The sequence below is a fragment of the Eufriesea mexicana genome, unplaced genomic scaffold (genome assembly GCF_001483705.2).
Source record: "Eufriesea mexicana isolate 0111107269 unplaced genomic scaffold, ASM148370v2 scaffold320, whole genome shotgun sequence".
In the NCBI taxonomy this organism is placed as follows: Eukaryota; Metazoa; Arthropoda; class Insecta; order Hymenoptera; family Apidae; genus Eufriesea; species Eufriesea mexicana.
This window is the reverse complement of record NW_016908532.1, coordinates 437,627-456,109: the sequence shown is the minus strand read 5'-3', so window position 1 is coordinate 456,109 and position 18,483 is coordinate 437,627. Positions and strand designations below refer to the sequence as shown.

The 18,483-nt window shown below is 39.3% G+C and overlaps 1 protein-coding gene across 1 annotated transcript in view; it reads left to right on the top strand.

Moving 5' to 3' along the window:
• Positions 1 to 18,483, top strand: part of LOC108545183 (junctional adhesion molecule A) — an 83,530-nt gene that overhangs the window by 45,848 nt on the left and 19,199 nt on the right. The window contains exons 2-3 of the mRNA XM_017896681.1: positions 2,919 to 3,085; positions 9,468 to 9,678. Coding sequence (XP_017752170.1) covers positions 2,919 to 3,085; positions 9,468 to 9,678 — 378 coding nt within the window. The remainder of the gene's footprint in view (positions 1 to 2,918; positions 3,086 to 9,467; positions 9,679 to 18,483) is intronic.

The window sequence follows — 18,483 nt, the reverse complement described above, 5'->3', positions numbered from 1 at the left end:
AGTCAAAGTATCAAAAAGTTGTGATCTTGATTAACAAATATAATTGGTGCATTTATCTTTTTTTTTCTTCAAATAAAATTAAATAATAGTGTTAAATATCTGTAATATATATTAATATATATTATGTACAATATTAGTATAGCCAATAAATAGTGCAGGATATTTGCAGTAGATGGTGCCACTTTTTTAGTACAAAACACTAATTGCAATTATTTATTATAGTTCAAAATAGTTAATATATTATTTAATAAAATTCTTTTTGTTTTAAAGAAAATGGCAACCATCTTAAATTTTTAAGATATATCTCTGAAAACATATAACGTAATATCTAAAACTCCTTTAGGCATCTATTCAATATTCGTATTGACCGCCATCTCGTAACTAAAAACTAAAGTCACTTTCCTCACTAGACACATTATACACCGTGACATAACGATACTCCATAATCGAAATTACATCATTACCGTTCAGAAATTCTCCGTATAAAAATTCATTTGTAATAATCGTTGTAAATCTTCACAAAAATAACTCCTTCGTCGAAATATAATTTATTTAGAATATACCGTATAAAATATCATCACTAGTTTTAAAGTGGTGAACATACAGGAAGGTCCGGCCGATCTTTCGAGATGGTCATTTCCGGTGAAACGCATTCATCCGATTTTATGACACGTTGTGAGTGTCCATACACGCAGTTAGCCGCACTCGCGCGAACGGGATCGTATTTGCCGCAGTGCAGGAACACCGGGAACAGGATGGTTATGCGCCAGCCGTTCCACGGTGTACTTTCGTGCCACTCGGGTTCGCGAGGACCATTCGGTTATTCATGCGTTCCGGGCCGATCGCTGGCGTGCGTTGCTTCGTCCGAATTACGCGTATAAATTGCGTGGCTCACGAGCCCTGCAAACGAATACCCGATTACTCTTGTAATTGACTTTTTCCCTCTTCACGAGCCTCTATTTGTCCTTGCGACGATGGCACTTGCACGATCGATGGGACGGTATTAATTATAGGAAGAACGTTAGTCACCTACCGAATATTCTCGACGGAATATTATCGTCTCGCGATGCTGAGATGCTTGGCGTGCCTGCTTTTCCAGGGAATTACACGTGTAACGACATCGAGGTTATTATGGAAGGTGGTGGACGTTAATAAATCTACCCCGAGCCTGGTTTCGATTTTTAAACGCCACGCGAGGCTATGGCGACGGACCCAATATATGGCGATGCGGGCGCCCTCTGTCTTGATATATTATTTAATCGCTTGTATTATCATTATTCCGATTTTGTATAATGTACAAGTAATTTAACTGAATTTGATTATTGGTGATGTAGTATCAGGTAGAATGTTATAGTTACGTCAGGGTAGTAGAATTAAATAATGATCAGTATATTTATACAGGGTGTTCCAGTGATAGTAGTACAATCGTAGGATTCTACGTGAAAAGGCAAGTTGAAAATGTAGAATACAGTTTTTTCATTTGAAGCTTCGTTGTCGAGGAAATCGACTTTGAATACCCCCCTTCCCGGTTGTACTACCGTTGCTGGGACACCCTGTATATTATTAAATATATTTATTTTTTTTTATAAAAGGATAATTTGCAACAAAGGTATATGCATTTCAACTTGTGTAACCATATTGAATACTGATGATTTAAAATGTTTAATTACAATACTAAGCTATAGTTGGTCTCTTAATTGTTGGTAAAGCAGGAATAGACATTGCCATTTCGAACGTAAAAATATTTGGATATAAATTACAAGCATATTTTAAATTGTTTCAAAAACGGTTAAAAAATGTATGCACTTTTATTCGTTCCTGCCTTTCTAAAAATAGCCCCTGAGCCTGGCCTTGACACGAGGTGCCATTATTTGATACAATTTTTTTCCGAGTTCGGTTTGATACATACGTACTTTGGTATATAGGTTGGCAGAGAAGTTGGCTAAAATATTGACGCATATCTCACAGGGTTTTGGAATTTTTCCGCGGCATACCGAAAGCCTTTCCTTTTGTGACAGCCGAATATTTTCGATTTTAAAGCTTCGCCATGGCGCTGCAAAATGCAGGCTTCAATTTTTCGGAGCGACTTTATCGATTCGAAGGCCTGTGAATATTTTCCTACACGATAGAATTGCCTGGTAACAATGTTATTAAAGTATAGCCGCCTGTACACGTACATGACCGTAAGTACATTATCACCCACTACTTCCCTTTGGCGCGGTGTAATTTTAATAAATGCGACTAGCGGCCGAGCGGGAAAATTATTTTTCACGGGTCCAAAGGTTGCGCGGTACCGGTTACCTCGCATAATTACAGACGGCCATAAAGAAAAAAGGCAAAAGGGGAAAAAAGTCCAGCAAAGAAAAAAGTGTAGCAAAGAAAACAAAATTCGTGCAGGGAATAAAAAGAAAAATGCTTTTTACTGTTCAAAATATGTGCCTGAAGGAAAAAAGAAAAATAAATATATATATATTATGAGGGGAGACAAAACATGACCGAGGGTTATGTACAAGATGTGCTGCGTGATATTCGGCATAATTTTTCGAGTTAATATAGCTATAAAATGCGATAATTTGACATATCGTGACTTTCTATCGTGTTGTTAACTCTGGGGGGAGCCCCCCAGGGTTGGAGGGGGGTTCAATAATTAAGTTTTGTGGTTCCTACTCGCCAGTAAGGCTTTCTAGCAGGTCCTGCCTTAGATAAGGGATACTTAGATAGCATAGGAATTTGTATTTGTGGGAGTCGAAGATTTACCCAAGACTTGCGAGAAACCTCGAACCTCCGGTTTCCATCTAGCGGTGGGGTTGCGAACTTCGGTCGCTATAACTCCATATTGTTTATACGATGCACCGCCAAGAATACGCGAGGAAAATTGCGATAATATCGTTCACACGATTCCTGTGTTTTGTTTTCAGAGGAGGTCGTTCACAGCACCCGTTTGATCGAAGCGGACACGTTCCAAGAATGGCCGACGCTGGACTCGAACCCTTACTTTGACACTGTGGTTCCGTCGAACGTGACAGGTCTCGTTGGGAAGACCATTCAACTCGTCTGTAAAGTGAAAAATTTGGGAAACAGAACCGTAAGTACTCTCATTATCCACTTATAAATGTAGAGTTTCGTCTATTATATGAAATTTTGACCAGTAGTAAAAGAATATGATGACTCACTGGAGTGGTTAGGTTAGGTTAGGTTAGGTCAGGTCAGGTCAGGTCAAACTTCAAAAGCGTTTCAGTAGTGTATACACCATCGTATTGTCGTGAAAAGTCTTATTTAAACAGATTTTTACGATACGTGTACACTCTTCTCGTTGCGTTTAGAGATATTAACTTCCTTATAATTTTCAGAAAATAGTTTGAATATGTGACACGTATGCTTCCTGTAATCGATGTGTAAGGGTGATAAAATTTCGCGAGTTGTTAAAGCAAGATACGGAAGGTACGGAATATCAGGGTTTGTTAATACGCGAAAAGTCCAAATCAGCATCAAAGGCGCGTATGTTTGTGAGTCTGACAGCACGCGTAACGGAACGTTTCAAACGCAAGAACCGATTCCCGAAATCGGCATGTATGTCCAGGCGGTCAATAAACGAGATGTCAAACATCACGCGTGCCGGGTCAACTGATTTGTTTGCGTGACACGCGTACAGTCCCAAGAGTAGCATGAAATCGGCTAAAACGTCAACATTTCCGTGATAGTTGACGAATGGAACGGTCCATAGCGTCGAATTAATCCGCGAATCACGAAGTCGCGGAGGCCTCGTTAAACGCGTTTCTAACTAGCTGTTTGCAATTCCGTTTGTCGACGAATTGTTGCCACAGTGGGGTAGGGAAGAATGTTAGGTTTCTGGTGAATTAACCACGTCGAAGTGCCGTTATTCCAGTTATGCAATTATCAGGCAAACTTTTAGTTCGTGTTACTACAAGCTGTATTAGCCGGATGATCTTGGTTGAGTCTTGGCTTTGGCTTACATATTTGAACTTTTGGGAGGATGAAATGCGTTGGCCTAGGTAATTCGGGTTGGTAGGTACTTTGAAGTTAATTAGTGCTCTGTTGCTTACACAAATGTATTATGAGAAATAAATATTAGAATAGAAAATTAGGATATAAAATTAGGCATAGATTGTGCGTTCCTAGGAGGTATATATATTTTGTTCAGTCTGCCTAACTCCATCTTTGACGATCACAAAGTCTTTTAACAGAAGAACAACCCCTCTCGTATGTGTGTGTATGTGTGCCTTTGTTAACGGTAATGTCACCTCATGACGTGAAAAATAATATTTTTATCACTCGAAAAGTTTCCTTGTTTCGTAGGGACGTATTCGTTCCTCTTATCTGTCCACCAAGAAATTGGATCTCTCCAAAATACCAAAATAGTGGCTGGCAGATAACAGGAAGGACCGGGGTGCTACGTCTACGCCAATGCTTTATCGCTTTATCCCATTCGGTCTCGATATATATATCCTGTTCGTTCTTGCCGTCGTAGAATGCTATATGATTCTTTTTGTAGTTGTGACATTTCTAGTCGGTAATGAAAATTCGTATACTTCATCTTTATGATACGATTTGGCAAGGTTGTAAATTAAACTCTCGAGAACTGGCGTCGATTGATGTGGCATCTCAGGACTATATATTCTGCTTCATGGTTTCAACAATAAATAAATGATGGAATATAAATTTTTTCTTTCGTACTTCATATATAAGATATATTGACCCTGGGCGAATATTGTCGTCGTACGGTCCTGACCATGGTTCGAGCTTCTATCCTCTTCTATTTCTGTCAGCTCGCTTGTTCCTGCTACCGAAACATATTTAGTTTGACGGCTGACGCAATTTACGACCAAGCTACGTCATGGCTTCACTCTTGTAGAGAGAGATAGCCTATTAGTCTCTGCGACCAATCAGACTCACATTCTTTCCCACTTCCGACCAATCAGCAACGCACGGTATCCGTCTTCTAGAAACTACCGCTCGACAAAACGCAGCAGTGTCTTCCTTGTAAATGGACGGTACACATTTCTTTCGAGGAAATCCATTCCACGAAATTGATTAAGAAGATAATCCTCAAGTGTCGAGTCGACTGTTGAATCTCCAGCTTAGAATGATTAATCGAGGTACGTCTCACGATTTAAAGGATTACGAAGCCTTCCGCGACTGATTAATTATATTAAACTGAAAAAGAAAACGGCGACCACGCCCAAACTGGATACAAGCAGTGTGTTACATTTTTAATCTAGAATCTCATCTCTATGCAAAGCGTGTGCCCATACGCAAGACTAGCTACGTGTGTACCGGCTAATACGTATCGTTGATATCGTATATACGTTTATGTTCGTGCTTAGAGCGTTGTTACAGTGAGAGTGAAATTGAGGTTACTTGACAGGACGAAATTACTCGGAGAAACCGATCTCGTTAAAAGGTGATATTCCCGCGAGCAAAGTTTATTTGTTGACGTATCGCTTTTTGTCGAATTTCAAAATTGTGTTTGCTTGAAAAATTGGTCCCGTCCGTCGGTTACGATGCGACAGACCTTTCACGCGTGACGCCTCGAAAGCAGGTGCAAACACTTTGGCAAATTGTAAAATTAATCCGAGGCGGGAAGTGTCGTACAGCGGCCCGCCATATTTGTTTGAGATCACGTGTCGATGTTTGTTGTAGGCAGAATGTAGAGTTTATTTTATTGAACTGACAAAATGCGTGTTCATAGTGGATTAAATACTCTCTTATATTTATTTTGATGGTGTTCCTGTTGCCATAAACTAATTGCTGAATGCATTTAATACGTGTAATATTTATTCATGTAGAAGTGAATTTAGGTTAAAGAATTTGAAGGATTCGACTATGTGAAAGGGTTAAATTACCACAGTGCCTCTCAATTTCGTTAATGAACATTAATTGGTAATTACTGATTGGTAATCAAAATTGAAGCTAATGGAGTATCTTCTAAAATATTTTGCACAATTTATTTATATGAACATAACAGGTTTGAAAATATTTTATATAATTTTTCGGATACGGAAACAAGATGGCGTTCGAATGCAATTTAAGTTTCATAAAGATGGTTATGGATAGTCACTAGAAAATTCATGTATTTACATTATAGTAGCTTAAAGCTACATAACAGTATTCCTAATAAAATATGTATGAGTTCAGCGTGTCTTTTGTGCTGCCACTACTCGGTGCTGGTTGCCAGCCGATTTCCTATTCTGCAACTCACATGAATTATACGTTCTTCGTCGAGTATCCTCATGTTTAACAACGTGATATTCTTTTTTCCAATTTTATTTGTTTATCTGTCTCCACAAATATTTCATAATATTACACGATGCATATACTTAATATTTCATTACTCTATTGAAAATATTTGTAATAGAAATCCAGAAAAATTACCTTAATTTTCCTTTATATCATTTGCACTTATTTAGCTGCTTCAGCGGTGATTCAATTGATCAGAGCAATCTTGCAAGTCCACTTTTGAAATTTTACTCGATTCAAAAAAATTTATTCTTCTCGATTTGGTTCTGCAACAGTTGTAGTAGCATTGCTGGGACACCCTGTGTATAATGTGTATATGTGCAATATATATATGCCAAAAAATGAAATTATAACAAATAAACTAATATATTTTGCATATATCCACATATTATACCCGCATAGAGATCCTCTGTCTAATAAATGTCGAAACGATCGGTATCGTTTGTGCATCGAATATTACATGCATAGATGGGAAATAGGTCGAATGTAATGAATGCACGACGATCTCAATTTTCCGAAATCGCATGCGGATCGCGTAGAGAGATGATTGTCTGACCGCAGATCGAATGGTCAGACATAACCCGTTAAATTATCGTGGCAAAAACGATCGAAGTCGGTATTTAAACGATGAGATGGTCGTTGTAGGGTCTACCCTCTATTGGAAAGGGGAATAATTCGAGTTTTGATTGTTATGACGTCTCTGGTTCATCGACTAGATTTCGTTCTAATTAACGGTCTGGAGAAGTTCGCCATATCAGCCGAACTTGCCTTATGTCGTTTTGCACGATCCTCGTTCAAACTTTGTCGATTTGCTTATCCTCCATCTGAATGGGAATCATGTTTCGATCTGTTCCCTGTGTGGTCTACTGTTATTGTAAGCAATTATCATTATCGTATGGTAACGATTGTTTGATTCGCGAAACCAGATATAACGCGACGTCTGTATTTCGTAGGTAGGAATCCTAACGTAATCTAATCATTTCGTTATGGAAATAACTATTGTTGACTGTTATGTACAGTTTCTTTCCAAAATAATTATGAAAAAATGAAAACAGTTTCGAAGAGGAAGATCTGTAGTTATTATATTACTTTTGGATTATGTTGAAAGAGTTGAGGAACTTATGTTGATCACACATTTTCTATTCCTTTGAGTAAGTTCTATGAGCCGTCCAAGTCCCGAATTAATACTTTTTAAACGCCCTATATGCGTGTCAGTGATTATGAAAGTGGTATAAGTCATAAATATTACGCTGTAATTAGAAACTTCATTAAAGGATTCTATTTTTTATTATATATTCTGTAAAAGTAATTTTACTTTAATCTAAAAATAACGAAGATTTGATTTCTTTTATAATTTTGGTTTAAACCAGTTTCACAGTTACCGTCACACATTCATATATAGTTATATACTAAATCCTAGACTAGGTATATTCATTTGTACAATGATACTTCACACACCGACCACCAGGTAGCGACACAGTAGCTCAGAGTGGGGGAATCGACAGACTAATGGCGGACGCAGTGTAGCCACAGTGGAGATATTTGCTAGATCCCTAGTTCATGGTTAGAGAGGAAAAATATTAATGACGTTACGTAATTTCAATAAACTTTCTTCAAAATATTCCTCAGAAGCGTTCGAAAATCCCAGTTCGCGTCGCTTTGTTAAATACTACATCCGATATAAATTTATCTTGTCCATAAAACAATCAATAAACGCAGATACACGTGCGCGGACCGTTTACTAGAGTTTTTATGGCGCGATTAATTCGTAAGTCACGCGACGGGAGCCGGACGTTAACGCTGTAGCCTGCCGCTGATAGAAAATAAAACGATTTAGTAAACAATGGTCCGAACCTATAAAGAGCGAACGACGTATAAGCTTAACGGCGCTGGGCTGGAAAATAACGGTATAATAGCGCGAACGGACGTCTGTGTGGGGGAAGGGGCGGAGTAAAAGTTGTCGGATCCAATGTCATAAGGAAGGGAGTGTGACCGGTAATAAGCTGATGTCGAAGGATGTCGAGCGAAACATAATGTAACGTGCTTCGCATCCCGCGTTATCTTCGGGTACGACTTTTTAACGATAGCACTGTCTCGCTCGTAAAGCTTTGGGAAGCTTCTTCCAAACAAATTCGAGTAAGCTGCGCGCCAGTAAAAAAACTTTTTTACACGATATTGTCGCCGAAGATGATTTTACTCCTCGCAATCGTAAAGATCAAACGAATTACTCTTTTTATTATCTTTCCTCCTGCAATTTTTACTAAATTTTTACTATATTTTTTTGGCGTATTGTCGGAGAGCACGGGGTGAAATTCGGCTCGTTCGATATACCAAAGCATGTAAAAAATGGAGAAGAGAAATGTAAAGGAAATGTATTTTTTGTCTTGAAAAACCAAGTACACGTTTCCCGGTTTGCTTTCGCCCATACGTGGACAATATTTACGATGTTCTACGGTCAATGAATAACACGTAAATATGCAGGCCAACTTGTGTTGGGCGCGACTCGTTCCGCGTCTAATCATTTTTGTATGGTAGGGAGCCGATTAATCCCCAGAGCGCACCCTTGTCGCGCATATGGCCGCTCCGGTTCGGAGTTAGGTTAGTTTAACCGTTCGACCGCTGCGTCACGGCAGAAATCTAATCGGAGATTCCAGGGCATTGCGTTCGCTTTGTATTTCTGTTCGTAACTGTTTCTACAGTTTCGTTGAACGATTGGCGACGAATATTTTTTCATTTACGAGATTCCAACAGTATCATCTTTATTAGAAATGTCAAAAATAAGCAAGAAAATTTATAAAGAAAATGGGCATTATAATAGGAAGGAAGTAGGAACGCTCACTGGTTGAATGAGCGTCGCGCCATATTTTAAATTGTATCACTGAAGTTACTGAAATATACTATAGCTTCCTTTACTAGTGATATAGAGTTTCTAAGTATAATCAGATCGGTTAATTGCATTTCTCAGGGTTAATTCAGCAGTAAATAACAATCTTTTATTTATTTATTTTTTAATAAAAAATAAAACGCAGTTTAACTTACACCAAGTATCATAACCTTACACATAAAATCTATATTTCATAAAATTAATATCAAGTTGATCAGACTGATATTAATTTAATTTAAATTTTATAAAATTTATATCTTCTTGAAATTCTAGAAAAATTTTAAGCTACGCCGCTGCTTATTCAGAATTGTTTCTCTGCTTGCAGGTATCATGGGTAAGGCATCGAGATATCCACTTGCTGACAGTGGGTCGTTACACTTACACGAGCGACCAGCGTTTCGAGGCTATGCACACGCCGCACACGAAGGAGTGGACGCTGACGATACGGTACCCTCAGAAGAAGGACTCCGGTATTTACGAATGCCAAATATCCACCACTCCACCTATCGGATACTCCGTGTACCTCACCGTGGTTGGTAAGTTGTCTAACCTCACTTTCTTTCCTTATTTGAATTATCAACGCGAATCGTTGCAACCTATGGGGTAAGGAGTGGGGGGCGTTGGAACGGCGCTAGGTGTCGCTGGCGAAATTACCACGCGGATATCGTGGTTTAAGGGCAGACTTATCGCCCGGGACTTTATAACCAAACAGATATGGCGGCAGTGACGCGCGTATCGGCGGTTTAATCGCACACGCGACGACGGGCCACATGAAAGGAAACCGCGTTATTATTCTAGCAACGTAATTACACGAACCGGTAGAAGTGTGTATCGAGCGACGCTGTAAAGGACCGGAATCTCCCAGCGACATAAACACCGCGATGACAATACGGGAATAACCTAGAGTATATGCTTTCACGACATCCGTTCCAACCATCTATTGTTCTCGGGAAATTTTTCAAGCAAGTACCAGATGTCGTTATCTCGTGGCCATCGTTATCCGAGAGTTTTACGACTAGACGTTTCATTTTTATAAAGTAGACTGCGCGAAAAACGCCACTTCTATGGATCGACTAATGGCTGCCGTTGGTCGGGACACCGATATCCGCCAATGAGTACATAGAATATGTAAACTGTCTCGATAAATTGTCTTAACACGTTGAATGCCGTGTTAATTTTACAGGGACTGCGTCAGGAATGAAGGAATAGAATTATTTGTAGTTATTTTTATATAGTTATTGTCTCTTATTCGTTATTTACGTTACAGCATTAACCCCTTGCACTATGATTTAATCATGAGAAATCGATCATTGTAAAATCTCTCAATTTTAATTAGCCACTGTGTGCCCATCTTATGCAAAATAAAATTGCACAATTTGTTAGGATTTGCACAAATTTTGCGCATCTTAAAATACGTTCAATATAATTTCAGTCTAATGCCAGTGTAATTCATCTTTATGGGGTTTAGCGTGAAATATTCATGAGTTGGACTCGTTATTATAGTATAAGGGGTTAAAATAAATGGCGACTGAGCGGCGTCTCTCGAGTGCAAAGGGTTAATAAAGTCAGGCATTTTTTCCTCTCGAATTTCGTCGAAGAAAGTTTGTATAATTTTTCGAATAAAATTTCGATGTTTTCCTCGAAGACGGGCAATTTATCGTCAGAAACGAGCCTCTTTCGTTAATTCGGATAATACACTGGGACTGCAATCTGCCAAGCTTTCAGGAATCTCACGCGATAAACATTTGGGTCAAGATATAATTTCGAATAACTATATTGGGTCACGTAGCAATCGTGTTTGGGCTAAACGCGTCCAAAAAAGCTGCTCGTCCTTAAGAAACAGCCAACTCGAGATTCGTATGCATCTCAGCTTCGCAGACTTGGTCGTGGCCATGTACTTTTAAAAATAACGTAAACCCCTAAACGCTAGCCAGCTGACGATAAATTAAACGTGGAAGAGTTAAAGAGCGTTGGAAAGAGATAGAGGACGAAAAAGCAGCGAGAAAGCTGCGTTCGATGGACCGTGGGATAGCACGAGAAGGGAAGAGAGGAATATCACTGAAAGCTGAGTAAGATTCCGACGATTTCTCTTCTTTCGTTCCTTTCCAGGAGCAATAGCTTCATTAGCTTGTGCGATAATTGGCTCGGTTCGTGACTCGCGTTCGCAAAACACTGTCCGATCCTTGACGTCGTTATCCTTCGAAGTCTAATCCTCGAAGAGCCTCCCAGCCACTTCCTCGACCCCAGGCCGAGAGACTCGTAAGTCCTGAGTATCAGGGTTCGTGTAACACTCGGAAGAATCACTTGCTTCCTCCTATCCTCGGGATTTCAACGTTACTAACCCAGGTCCGATAATAGCCCGTGACGTTGATCGATCGACAACCCTCGGGAATCGAACCGAATATACCGATGATCCCGGAACACAGTGGAATCTGGTAGGAAGCAGAAAGAAAATGATAATGTTACTGATCCGATACCCTGGAATTTAAGTGCTCCTCTGTCTGCTGTGGTTACCTCTGCTGCGATTGGGAACCTCCGATCCTACAGGGTATCCTGACGAAATCAAATTCTGGAAAATAAGGTTGCTAAATCTCTCTTCGTAATTCCTTTTCTCTTAACTTAACACTAAACCTACTAGCCCTAAGTGATCACTTTTACATTTTAAATTAAAAATTTTCATTCAACGTTGTCGCTTTGGTCACCTGTCTTTGCAATTTTTCTTTTAATATAATCGATTTTTCAATATCTCCTCGCGTTTCATTTTCCTGTAATCTTTTTTGTTTTATTTCTTCGTTTACCAATCATTTGATCGGTCATGGTAGGGTTAGTGTTAATTAATTTAGCTTTCATCGCGATAGGATTAGGTAGGTTAGGTTTGTCAGCAGTGCCTCAATGGTACTGAGCAAACTGAGGCCGAGCGATGGTTATATATATATGAAAAAGTTGTTCAAAATGTTGAATTCTATAACATATTCAAAAATTGTCAAAATCGGTGAGGATCCCCCTTTTCTAAACAATTATCAATATTTGATACGTCTCAGTTCAGTTGGTTGTGTAGGGTAAGATTGCTGGGTACAGTCGGACTCAGAAGTATTTAGTCGCTTGGCTCCCAAGCTTTAGATAAATGGAATACACATATTGGATTCAGATTTTGAAAATAATCCTGCGTTTAGAATGAAATAAAGGTGCCAAGGAAATACAAAATTCGTAAAATATTAAATACGCGGTCTCTCCCACTTTCGTACGTTCGAATAATTTCCTAACCTCCATAAATGATACACGCACATGTTTCACAAGTTCCTCGGTTATTATCGGATTTAAAAAATAACTCCAACTACATATTTGGTTTGTCAAAAATTTTCAACGCAGACATTTTTCCTTTTAACACGCGACTGTATATAAATAAATAAAATTCAACCGTGAGGCGAGGTAACCTAACAGACGAGTAAATTTAGCCGCGCAATTAAAGCAGACTTTTAGAAGTACCGTTGAAAGAGCATTCGGCTCTTTGGGCTGGTCTGTAAAACGAAACGGGATCACAAAGACGTACTACGTACGGATGTCGAAAAGACGGGTAAAACGCGAGGAGACGGAGACGATGCCAGTTCGATTCGGTGTCTCGTGCAAACATACGTGTAAGGATCTCTAGTGGGGCGGTGGTGGGGGTAGGTAGGCGAAGTGAAAGGCTCGCGCGTCTTTAGAAGCTCAAAAGGCGTTCGACAAATTGTTCATTCGTGGCAAATCGACGCCAGTTCTCGGCTCCTTTTGCTACGTCTAATAAAGGAACTAGACTAGAACGAATCGAAAAACAATTGCCGAGCTTTCAGCGGCATTCTTGGCACCCGATACCCGTGAAATTGCCACGACAAATTGAGTCTTTCTGACGGCGACAACGACAACATCGACCTTCCCTCGTGGTATCTGCTTCTTCTAATGCCCGTCTCTTCCTTTCTCGCTCTTTCTCTCTCGCTCTTGCGCATGCGCTGTAACTTTGCCCCGGAATGCAAGCTGGTTGCGTGTAAAAGAAACGACTCTGTCGTCACTCGTTTCGGTGTCTTGACGATATCGTTTGTTTCTCTTCCGCTTACTCCGTGAATTTTTGCCCTTCTATCCCACCGGATTGGAGGTTCTCTACGTAGAATTATGCCGAAAATTCACCGCTTTCAATTTATTCTAACACGAAAATCCGCGCAATTTATTTATAATCCTCATAAGAAATTCCTGTCGGCTTAAGCGGAAAATCAAAAGTATATTTTTGCACGAAGAACCTCCGCCTATTCTCTGCCTCTCTGCAAATTGAATTTGTGGAATCGAGTCAAGACATCATTTGCCCCGACTTTTTCCTCCATTTCACCGTCGGCTTTTAATTCCATAAAACGAACTTCGTTTCCGCTAATGCGGGCCCAAGGGAAAAAGAAGAAGAGAAGATAAAAAGGTATTTATACATTTTTTACCCCAGAGCTTCATTGCAGAAATAAAGTTAATTTCACAAATGTTAAGTTAAAACACGCCCGTTCTACACTGTATTGGGGAACATTTTTTAACCAGCGTTTTATTCCACGTATTTTCTGACTGGAATTTTCTTTTGATTATATGCCTTGCTTTAAGGAGGAATCGTTTCTTGATCCTTTCACGAGTAGGCCTTTCGGCAGTCCCAAGACGGTTTTCCATTTAACTCACTAGCGCCACCGGCTCATATCTGCGATAAACGTTCATCGTCAGCATTTTCTCGTTTTACTGACACAATCTTGGAGTTTTCTTGAAATTTTCTTGAAATTTTCTTCTCACCGCGTATCTCATATCGCTCGCGCAATATTGTTTTCACAAATTTTTATGAATACGACCGTATTGTGAAAGGGTTAATACATCACGAGAGGCACTCGTGGAGCACTCTAGGGAACGTGGCACGGTCTATTGAATACGTTCTCCTTTATTAGGTGTGCTTTCCTCTCCCTTTTTACGAATTTGCTACGGGAGAAGGACCTACGATTGGACGAAACGATTGCCATTTACTTTTACAGCCCCTTCGCACTCATCCCTCGTGTTAGTTTTATCATACGCATCAGGATTACTGCGTCCAAGCCATTTGGAGCCCCAGACAACCGCGGGAAATTATTCACCATAAACGCGTCCGGCACTGTGTTGATTTTAATCCTAACAATATTTCCGGAAATTAATTACATTTTCCTGAGGCAAATTTTCCTCTATTTTCTCAATTTTCCTTCGTTGCAGTTAGGGATATATAATATATAAATAATGTATTTTTCGTGTCAGTATAAGGAATTTATGCCAACGATCATGATGAATGATGTGGAAAATGCAAAATTGGACTCTGTTCGATGCAGGAGCAGGTTTTGTGTGGCTAGAATCGGAAATTTCGTTTCGTGCAAAGTATCAAGTGTGTTCAAGTCCCTGTCTGATTTAATTTTTGCATCGTAAGTAAGTAGTTCTAACTTTGTTTCACACTGACCTCGATATACTCGACTATATTTCTGTTTTGCCGTATCCTAATTCTGCCAGGCAAGCAGAGTAAGTATATTGTACACGCGTACTTGGAAGAGAGTCTTAACTTCATCCTTATTATAGGGCAAGCTCTTTTTTGGCAAACAGCTGGACTAACCGAATCTCGAGATTGCAGGGCATCCTGGGGCTTCGTTAACAACAGAGACCATGCAGAGGTTGGCCGATTTTACCCTAAGTTCCAATCCCTGTCGCCAGAGGGCACTGCCCGCAGTGCTTCTTATACACCCTTGTCCTCTCACTTGTCATTCTGCGTCAGAATGGCTGGACGCAATGGAGAATCCCAATTGGACGGAAAAGTCAGTCGTTTTCAATGCATATCGAAATCCGATTCGAAATCGTTCGCCATTAAAAATATGAAGTTATACGCCGGGCTTCGGCCAGTGAAATTCTACCATGCGATTCCATTGGGCTGGCTACAGGAGTTATCGGTGACATCGGTAGCCGACTGACGGCGAAGTGGGATGAATTCAAATTTGACGCCGTCACGAACGCCTTTGCTTTCAACCTTCCCAGCGGGAAACCAATTTCGAGTTTTTTGCCGTGCATCAATTTTCCAACCGTCACGTACTCGGCGAAGCTTTAGCTTTTTACCTTTATTCGTAGAACGAGAGATGCGAACTGTTATAGAAAAGCCTAGGGTCCCCTAGCAATCACCATTGGTCTAGTAGCGTTTAGAAATTTAGAATATTATCTTAGAAATTTGACAGTAGCGATAAGGATGGAATGATATATTATAACCCAGGTAATATAAAAATTAGGATTCGACATGCGAATTTAAAAATTATTGATATAGAAAAGTCTAGGGATCCCTAGATTGTTAGTTGCATTTAGAAATTACTTTGAGTATAGTACTATAGAAACGTGGTTGTAGTGGTATAAATAGAATGATATATTATAACCCAGGTAATATAAAAATTAGGATTCGACGTGTTAATTTCATAATTATTGTTATAGAAAAGCCTAGGGACCCCTAGCAATCACCATTGGTGTAGTTGCGTTTAGAAATTGCGTTGGGCATATTATCTTAGAAATTTGACAGTAGCAATAAGGATGGAATGATATATTATAAGCTAGGTAATATGAAAATTAGGATTCGACGTGCGAATTTAAAAATTATTGATATAGAAAAGTCTAGGGATCCCTAGATTGTTAGTTGCATTTAGAAATTACTTTGAATATAGTAGTACTATAGAAACGTGGTTGTAGTGGTATAAATAGAATGATATATTATAACCCAGGTAATATAAAAATTAGGATTCGACGTCTTAATTTCACAATTATTGTTATAGAAAAGCCTAGGGATCCCTAGCAATGACAACCCTCTTATATATCGGCATCTAGAAATTCTGTTGGACATATTTCAACAGTACTGTATTAGTGATAGGAATTATATGACTTATTCCAACTCATCCAACAGAAAAATATAAATTGAACATTCGAGTTAAAAAATTTCACAGTAGAAACTGGATACTAAGACCCTTGATGATATAATCTACCACATCGCTATATCTCGAGCAGCGTTATACATTCAAAACATTGTTCTTCTTATAATAAAATTCCAGAAGCGGTACACCATTTGGTAACTACATTCCTGACAAGTATTGTTTCATACTCTCCACTCTTGGGTAGTACAAAAGAATCCGCAAGGAATTTTTTTTCGCCCCGAGAGACCATAGCTTTCGCTTGAATAACTAAATCCACGAACTCTCTTTTTGTTCAATATTTAATCTAAATCGTAACTCGGGCAGCCTGTAATTCTCCGCGAATGAACGGATGTATGGAAAAATTTTATTCCTCCGATATTCCCACGATCATTCGACCGAAGACTCAACTGGGTAGAACGGATAATTAACAAACGATTACCACGTACCTCGTTACGATTTAATTACGATATTCACACCTCGAGGATCACATTCGGATCGCAATGGAGAATTATCGGGCATAGAGATGATACCGCGTTTTCGCCTAAATACATAGTCATACTCGAATCTCCGTTCCCCTTTTTGGCATTACGTTAATACCCCAGTGACACGCGGGCTAAGGGAACACCTATTTTGAAATAACGAAAGCGGCTTCGAATTGTTAACGTTTTGAAACGCTCAGTTTGCGCTCTCGCTGCCAGCTGTACCCAGAACTCGACTGTGCACGGTGAAGATTCTTCGCAAATACAGGCTGAAGAGTCTTGTGCAAATCGGGCGACAGGATTACGAATTGAAACACGCGGACCAGTGGCCCCGGGCGAAACTGGATCACGATATTCTCCTAGGATATAGAGAAATTGCGCGAATGCGAAAAGCTTGCGCGATTGATCGTGCACAGTGAGTGAAGAGAAGGTGGTGAGATTTAAGTGAATTAGAGTCGGTCGCTGGGTCAAATGAATTAGAACTGATTGCTGTTTGCTGGAATGAATGAAGAATTAAGGGATCTTCAAAGAACGAAATTGATTTAATTACGATATAATAGATTATTCTAACTGGGTTTAACACGGTTAGCTACGTATTGCCTGTTGGGTATACCACTGGTAATGTATAAACATGTACAGGGTGTTCCCAGACCACCTGAATACTATATATTATTAACCCTTTGCACTCGACGATTTTTTGGCTAAAGGTGAGTAGGAGTTCGAAGATTTTCTGCTATAAAACTGGCGACATTTATTTCAGAAATGAATAAGAAATCGTATAATAATTAACACGTAGAATTATTTAATTTCGACAGCTTGCACACCGTTACATTATCTTAAATTTGACATATTAATTAATATCGATCTTCGAAATTTTATCTAACGGTGACTAATGGTCACCTCTAGAGTGCAAAGGGTTAATTATATAATAAGTATATATTAAAATATTAAAATTTAATGAAATATTTATTCGGAGGTTATTAATATTAACATTTACAACATGGCATTATCAATAGGAAATATCCCATCCAAGTATGACAAATTTGAGCAGTAGAGGAACTAAATTGCAAATGTAAATTTACACCTATGCCGAAGTAGGGCACCATTCCATTCGCTTATCCTTCAATTTTAACTTCCACTTCTTTCATAACAAAATTTCATCGATCGCACAGCGTGCTTGCACAAAGTTCTTTGTACCAGGTGCGCAAGTAGCGGTAAAGGGACCGCTACATTTTGCTGGAAATAAAGGAAAATTCTACACGTGCATTGCATTCTTTCGAAAACACGCGACACTTAGATACCCACAGCGATTACTTTAATCTCTACGGTCGGTCGTTAGTCGTTAAAAACGTATGCCGTTTCCGAAGAACATTCCGTTCGTTAAGCCCCTAGACCCGGGCAGCAATTGGTCCGATGGCCAATGTTCTGAATCGTTTTCGGTCAGGAGTTGCAGTTAGATTTCAAATACCTTAACGTTTCTATAATCTGATATGTTCTTGAAAAATAAAAAGGAAAAAGGAAAAGAAGTTCGTGGATGGTTGATTGAGTTGTGCTTTTGTTTAGAGTACTCCATGCAACACTTTATAAATAGGAATAATTAATCCTTTGCACTCGACGATTTTTTGGCTAGAGAAGAGTAGAAAATCAAAGATTCTCTAACAACCAACTCGACAAAAGGTATCAGGTATAACAAATTGGAATTAAACTTCCCAAGACCCTCCCAAGTGATAAGAACAACGCTGCGCCATCTAGGTGTCGAAGATCGAAGATACCCATAGTGAACCTTTGAGAACGACAACGAAAGCCATCAGAAGGCTTAACCCTTTGCACTCGACGACTTTTTGGCTAGAGAAGAGTAGAAAATCAAAGCTTCTCTACTAAAAAACTGACTATACTTTTTTGAGCAGTAAATAAA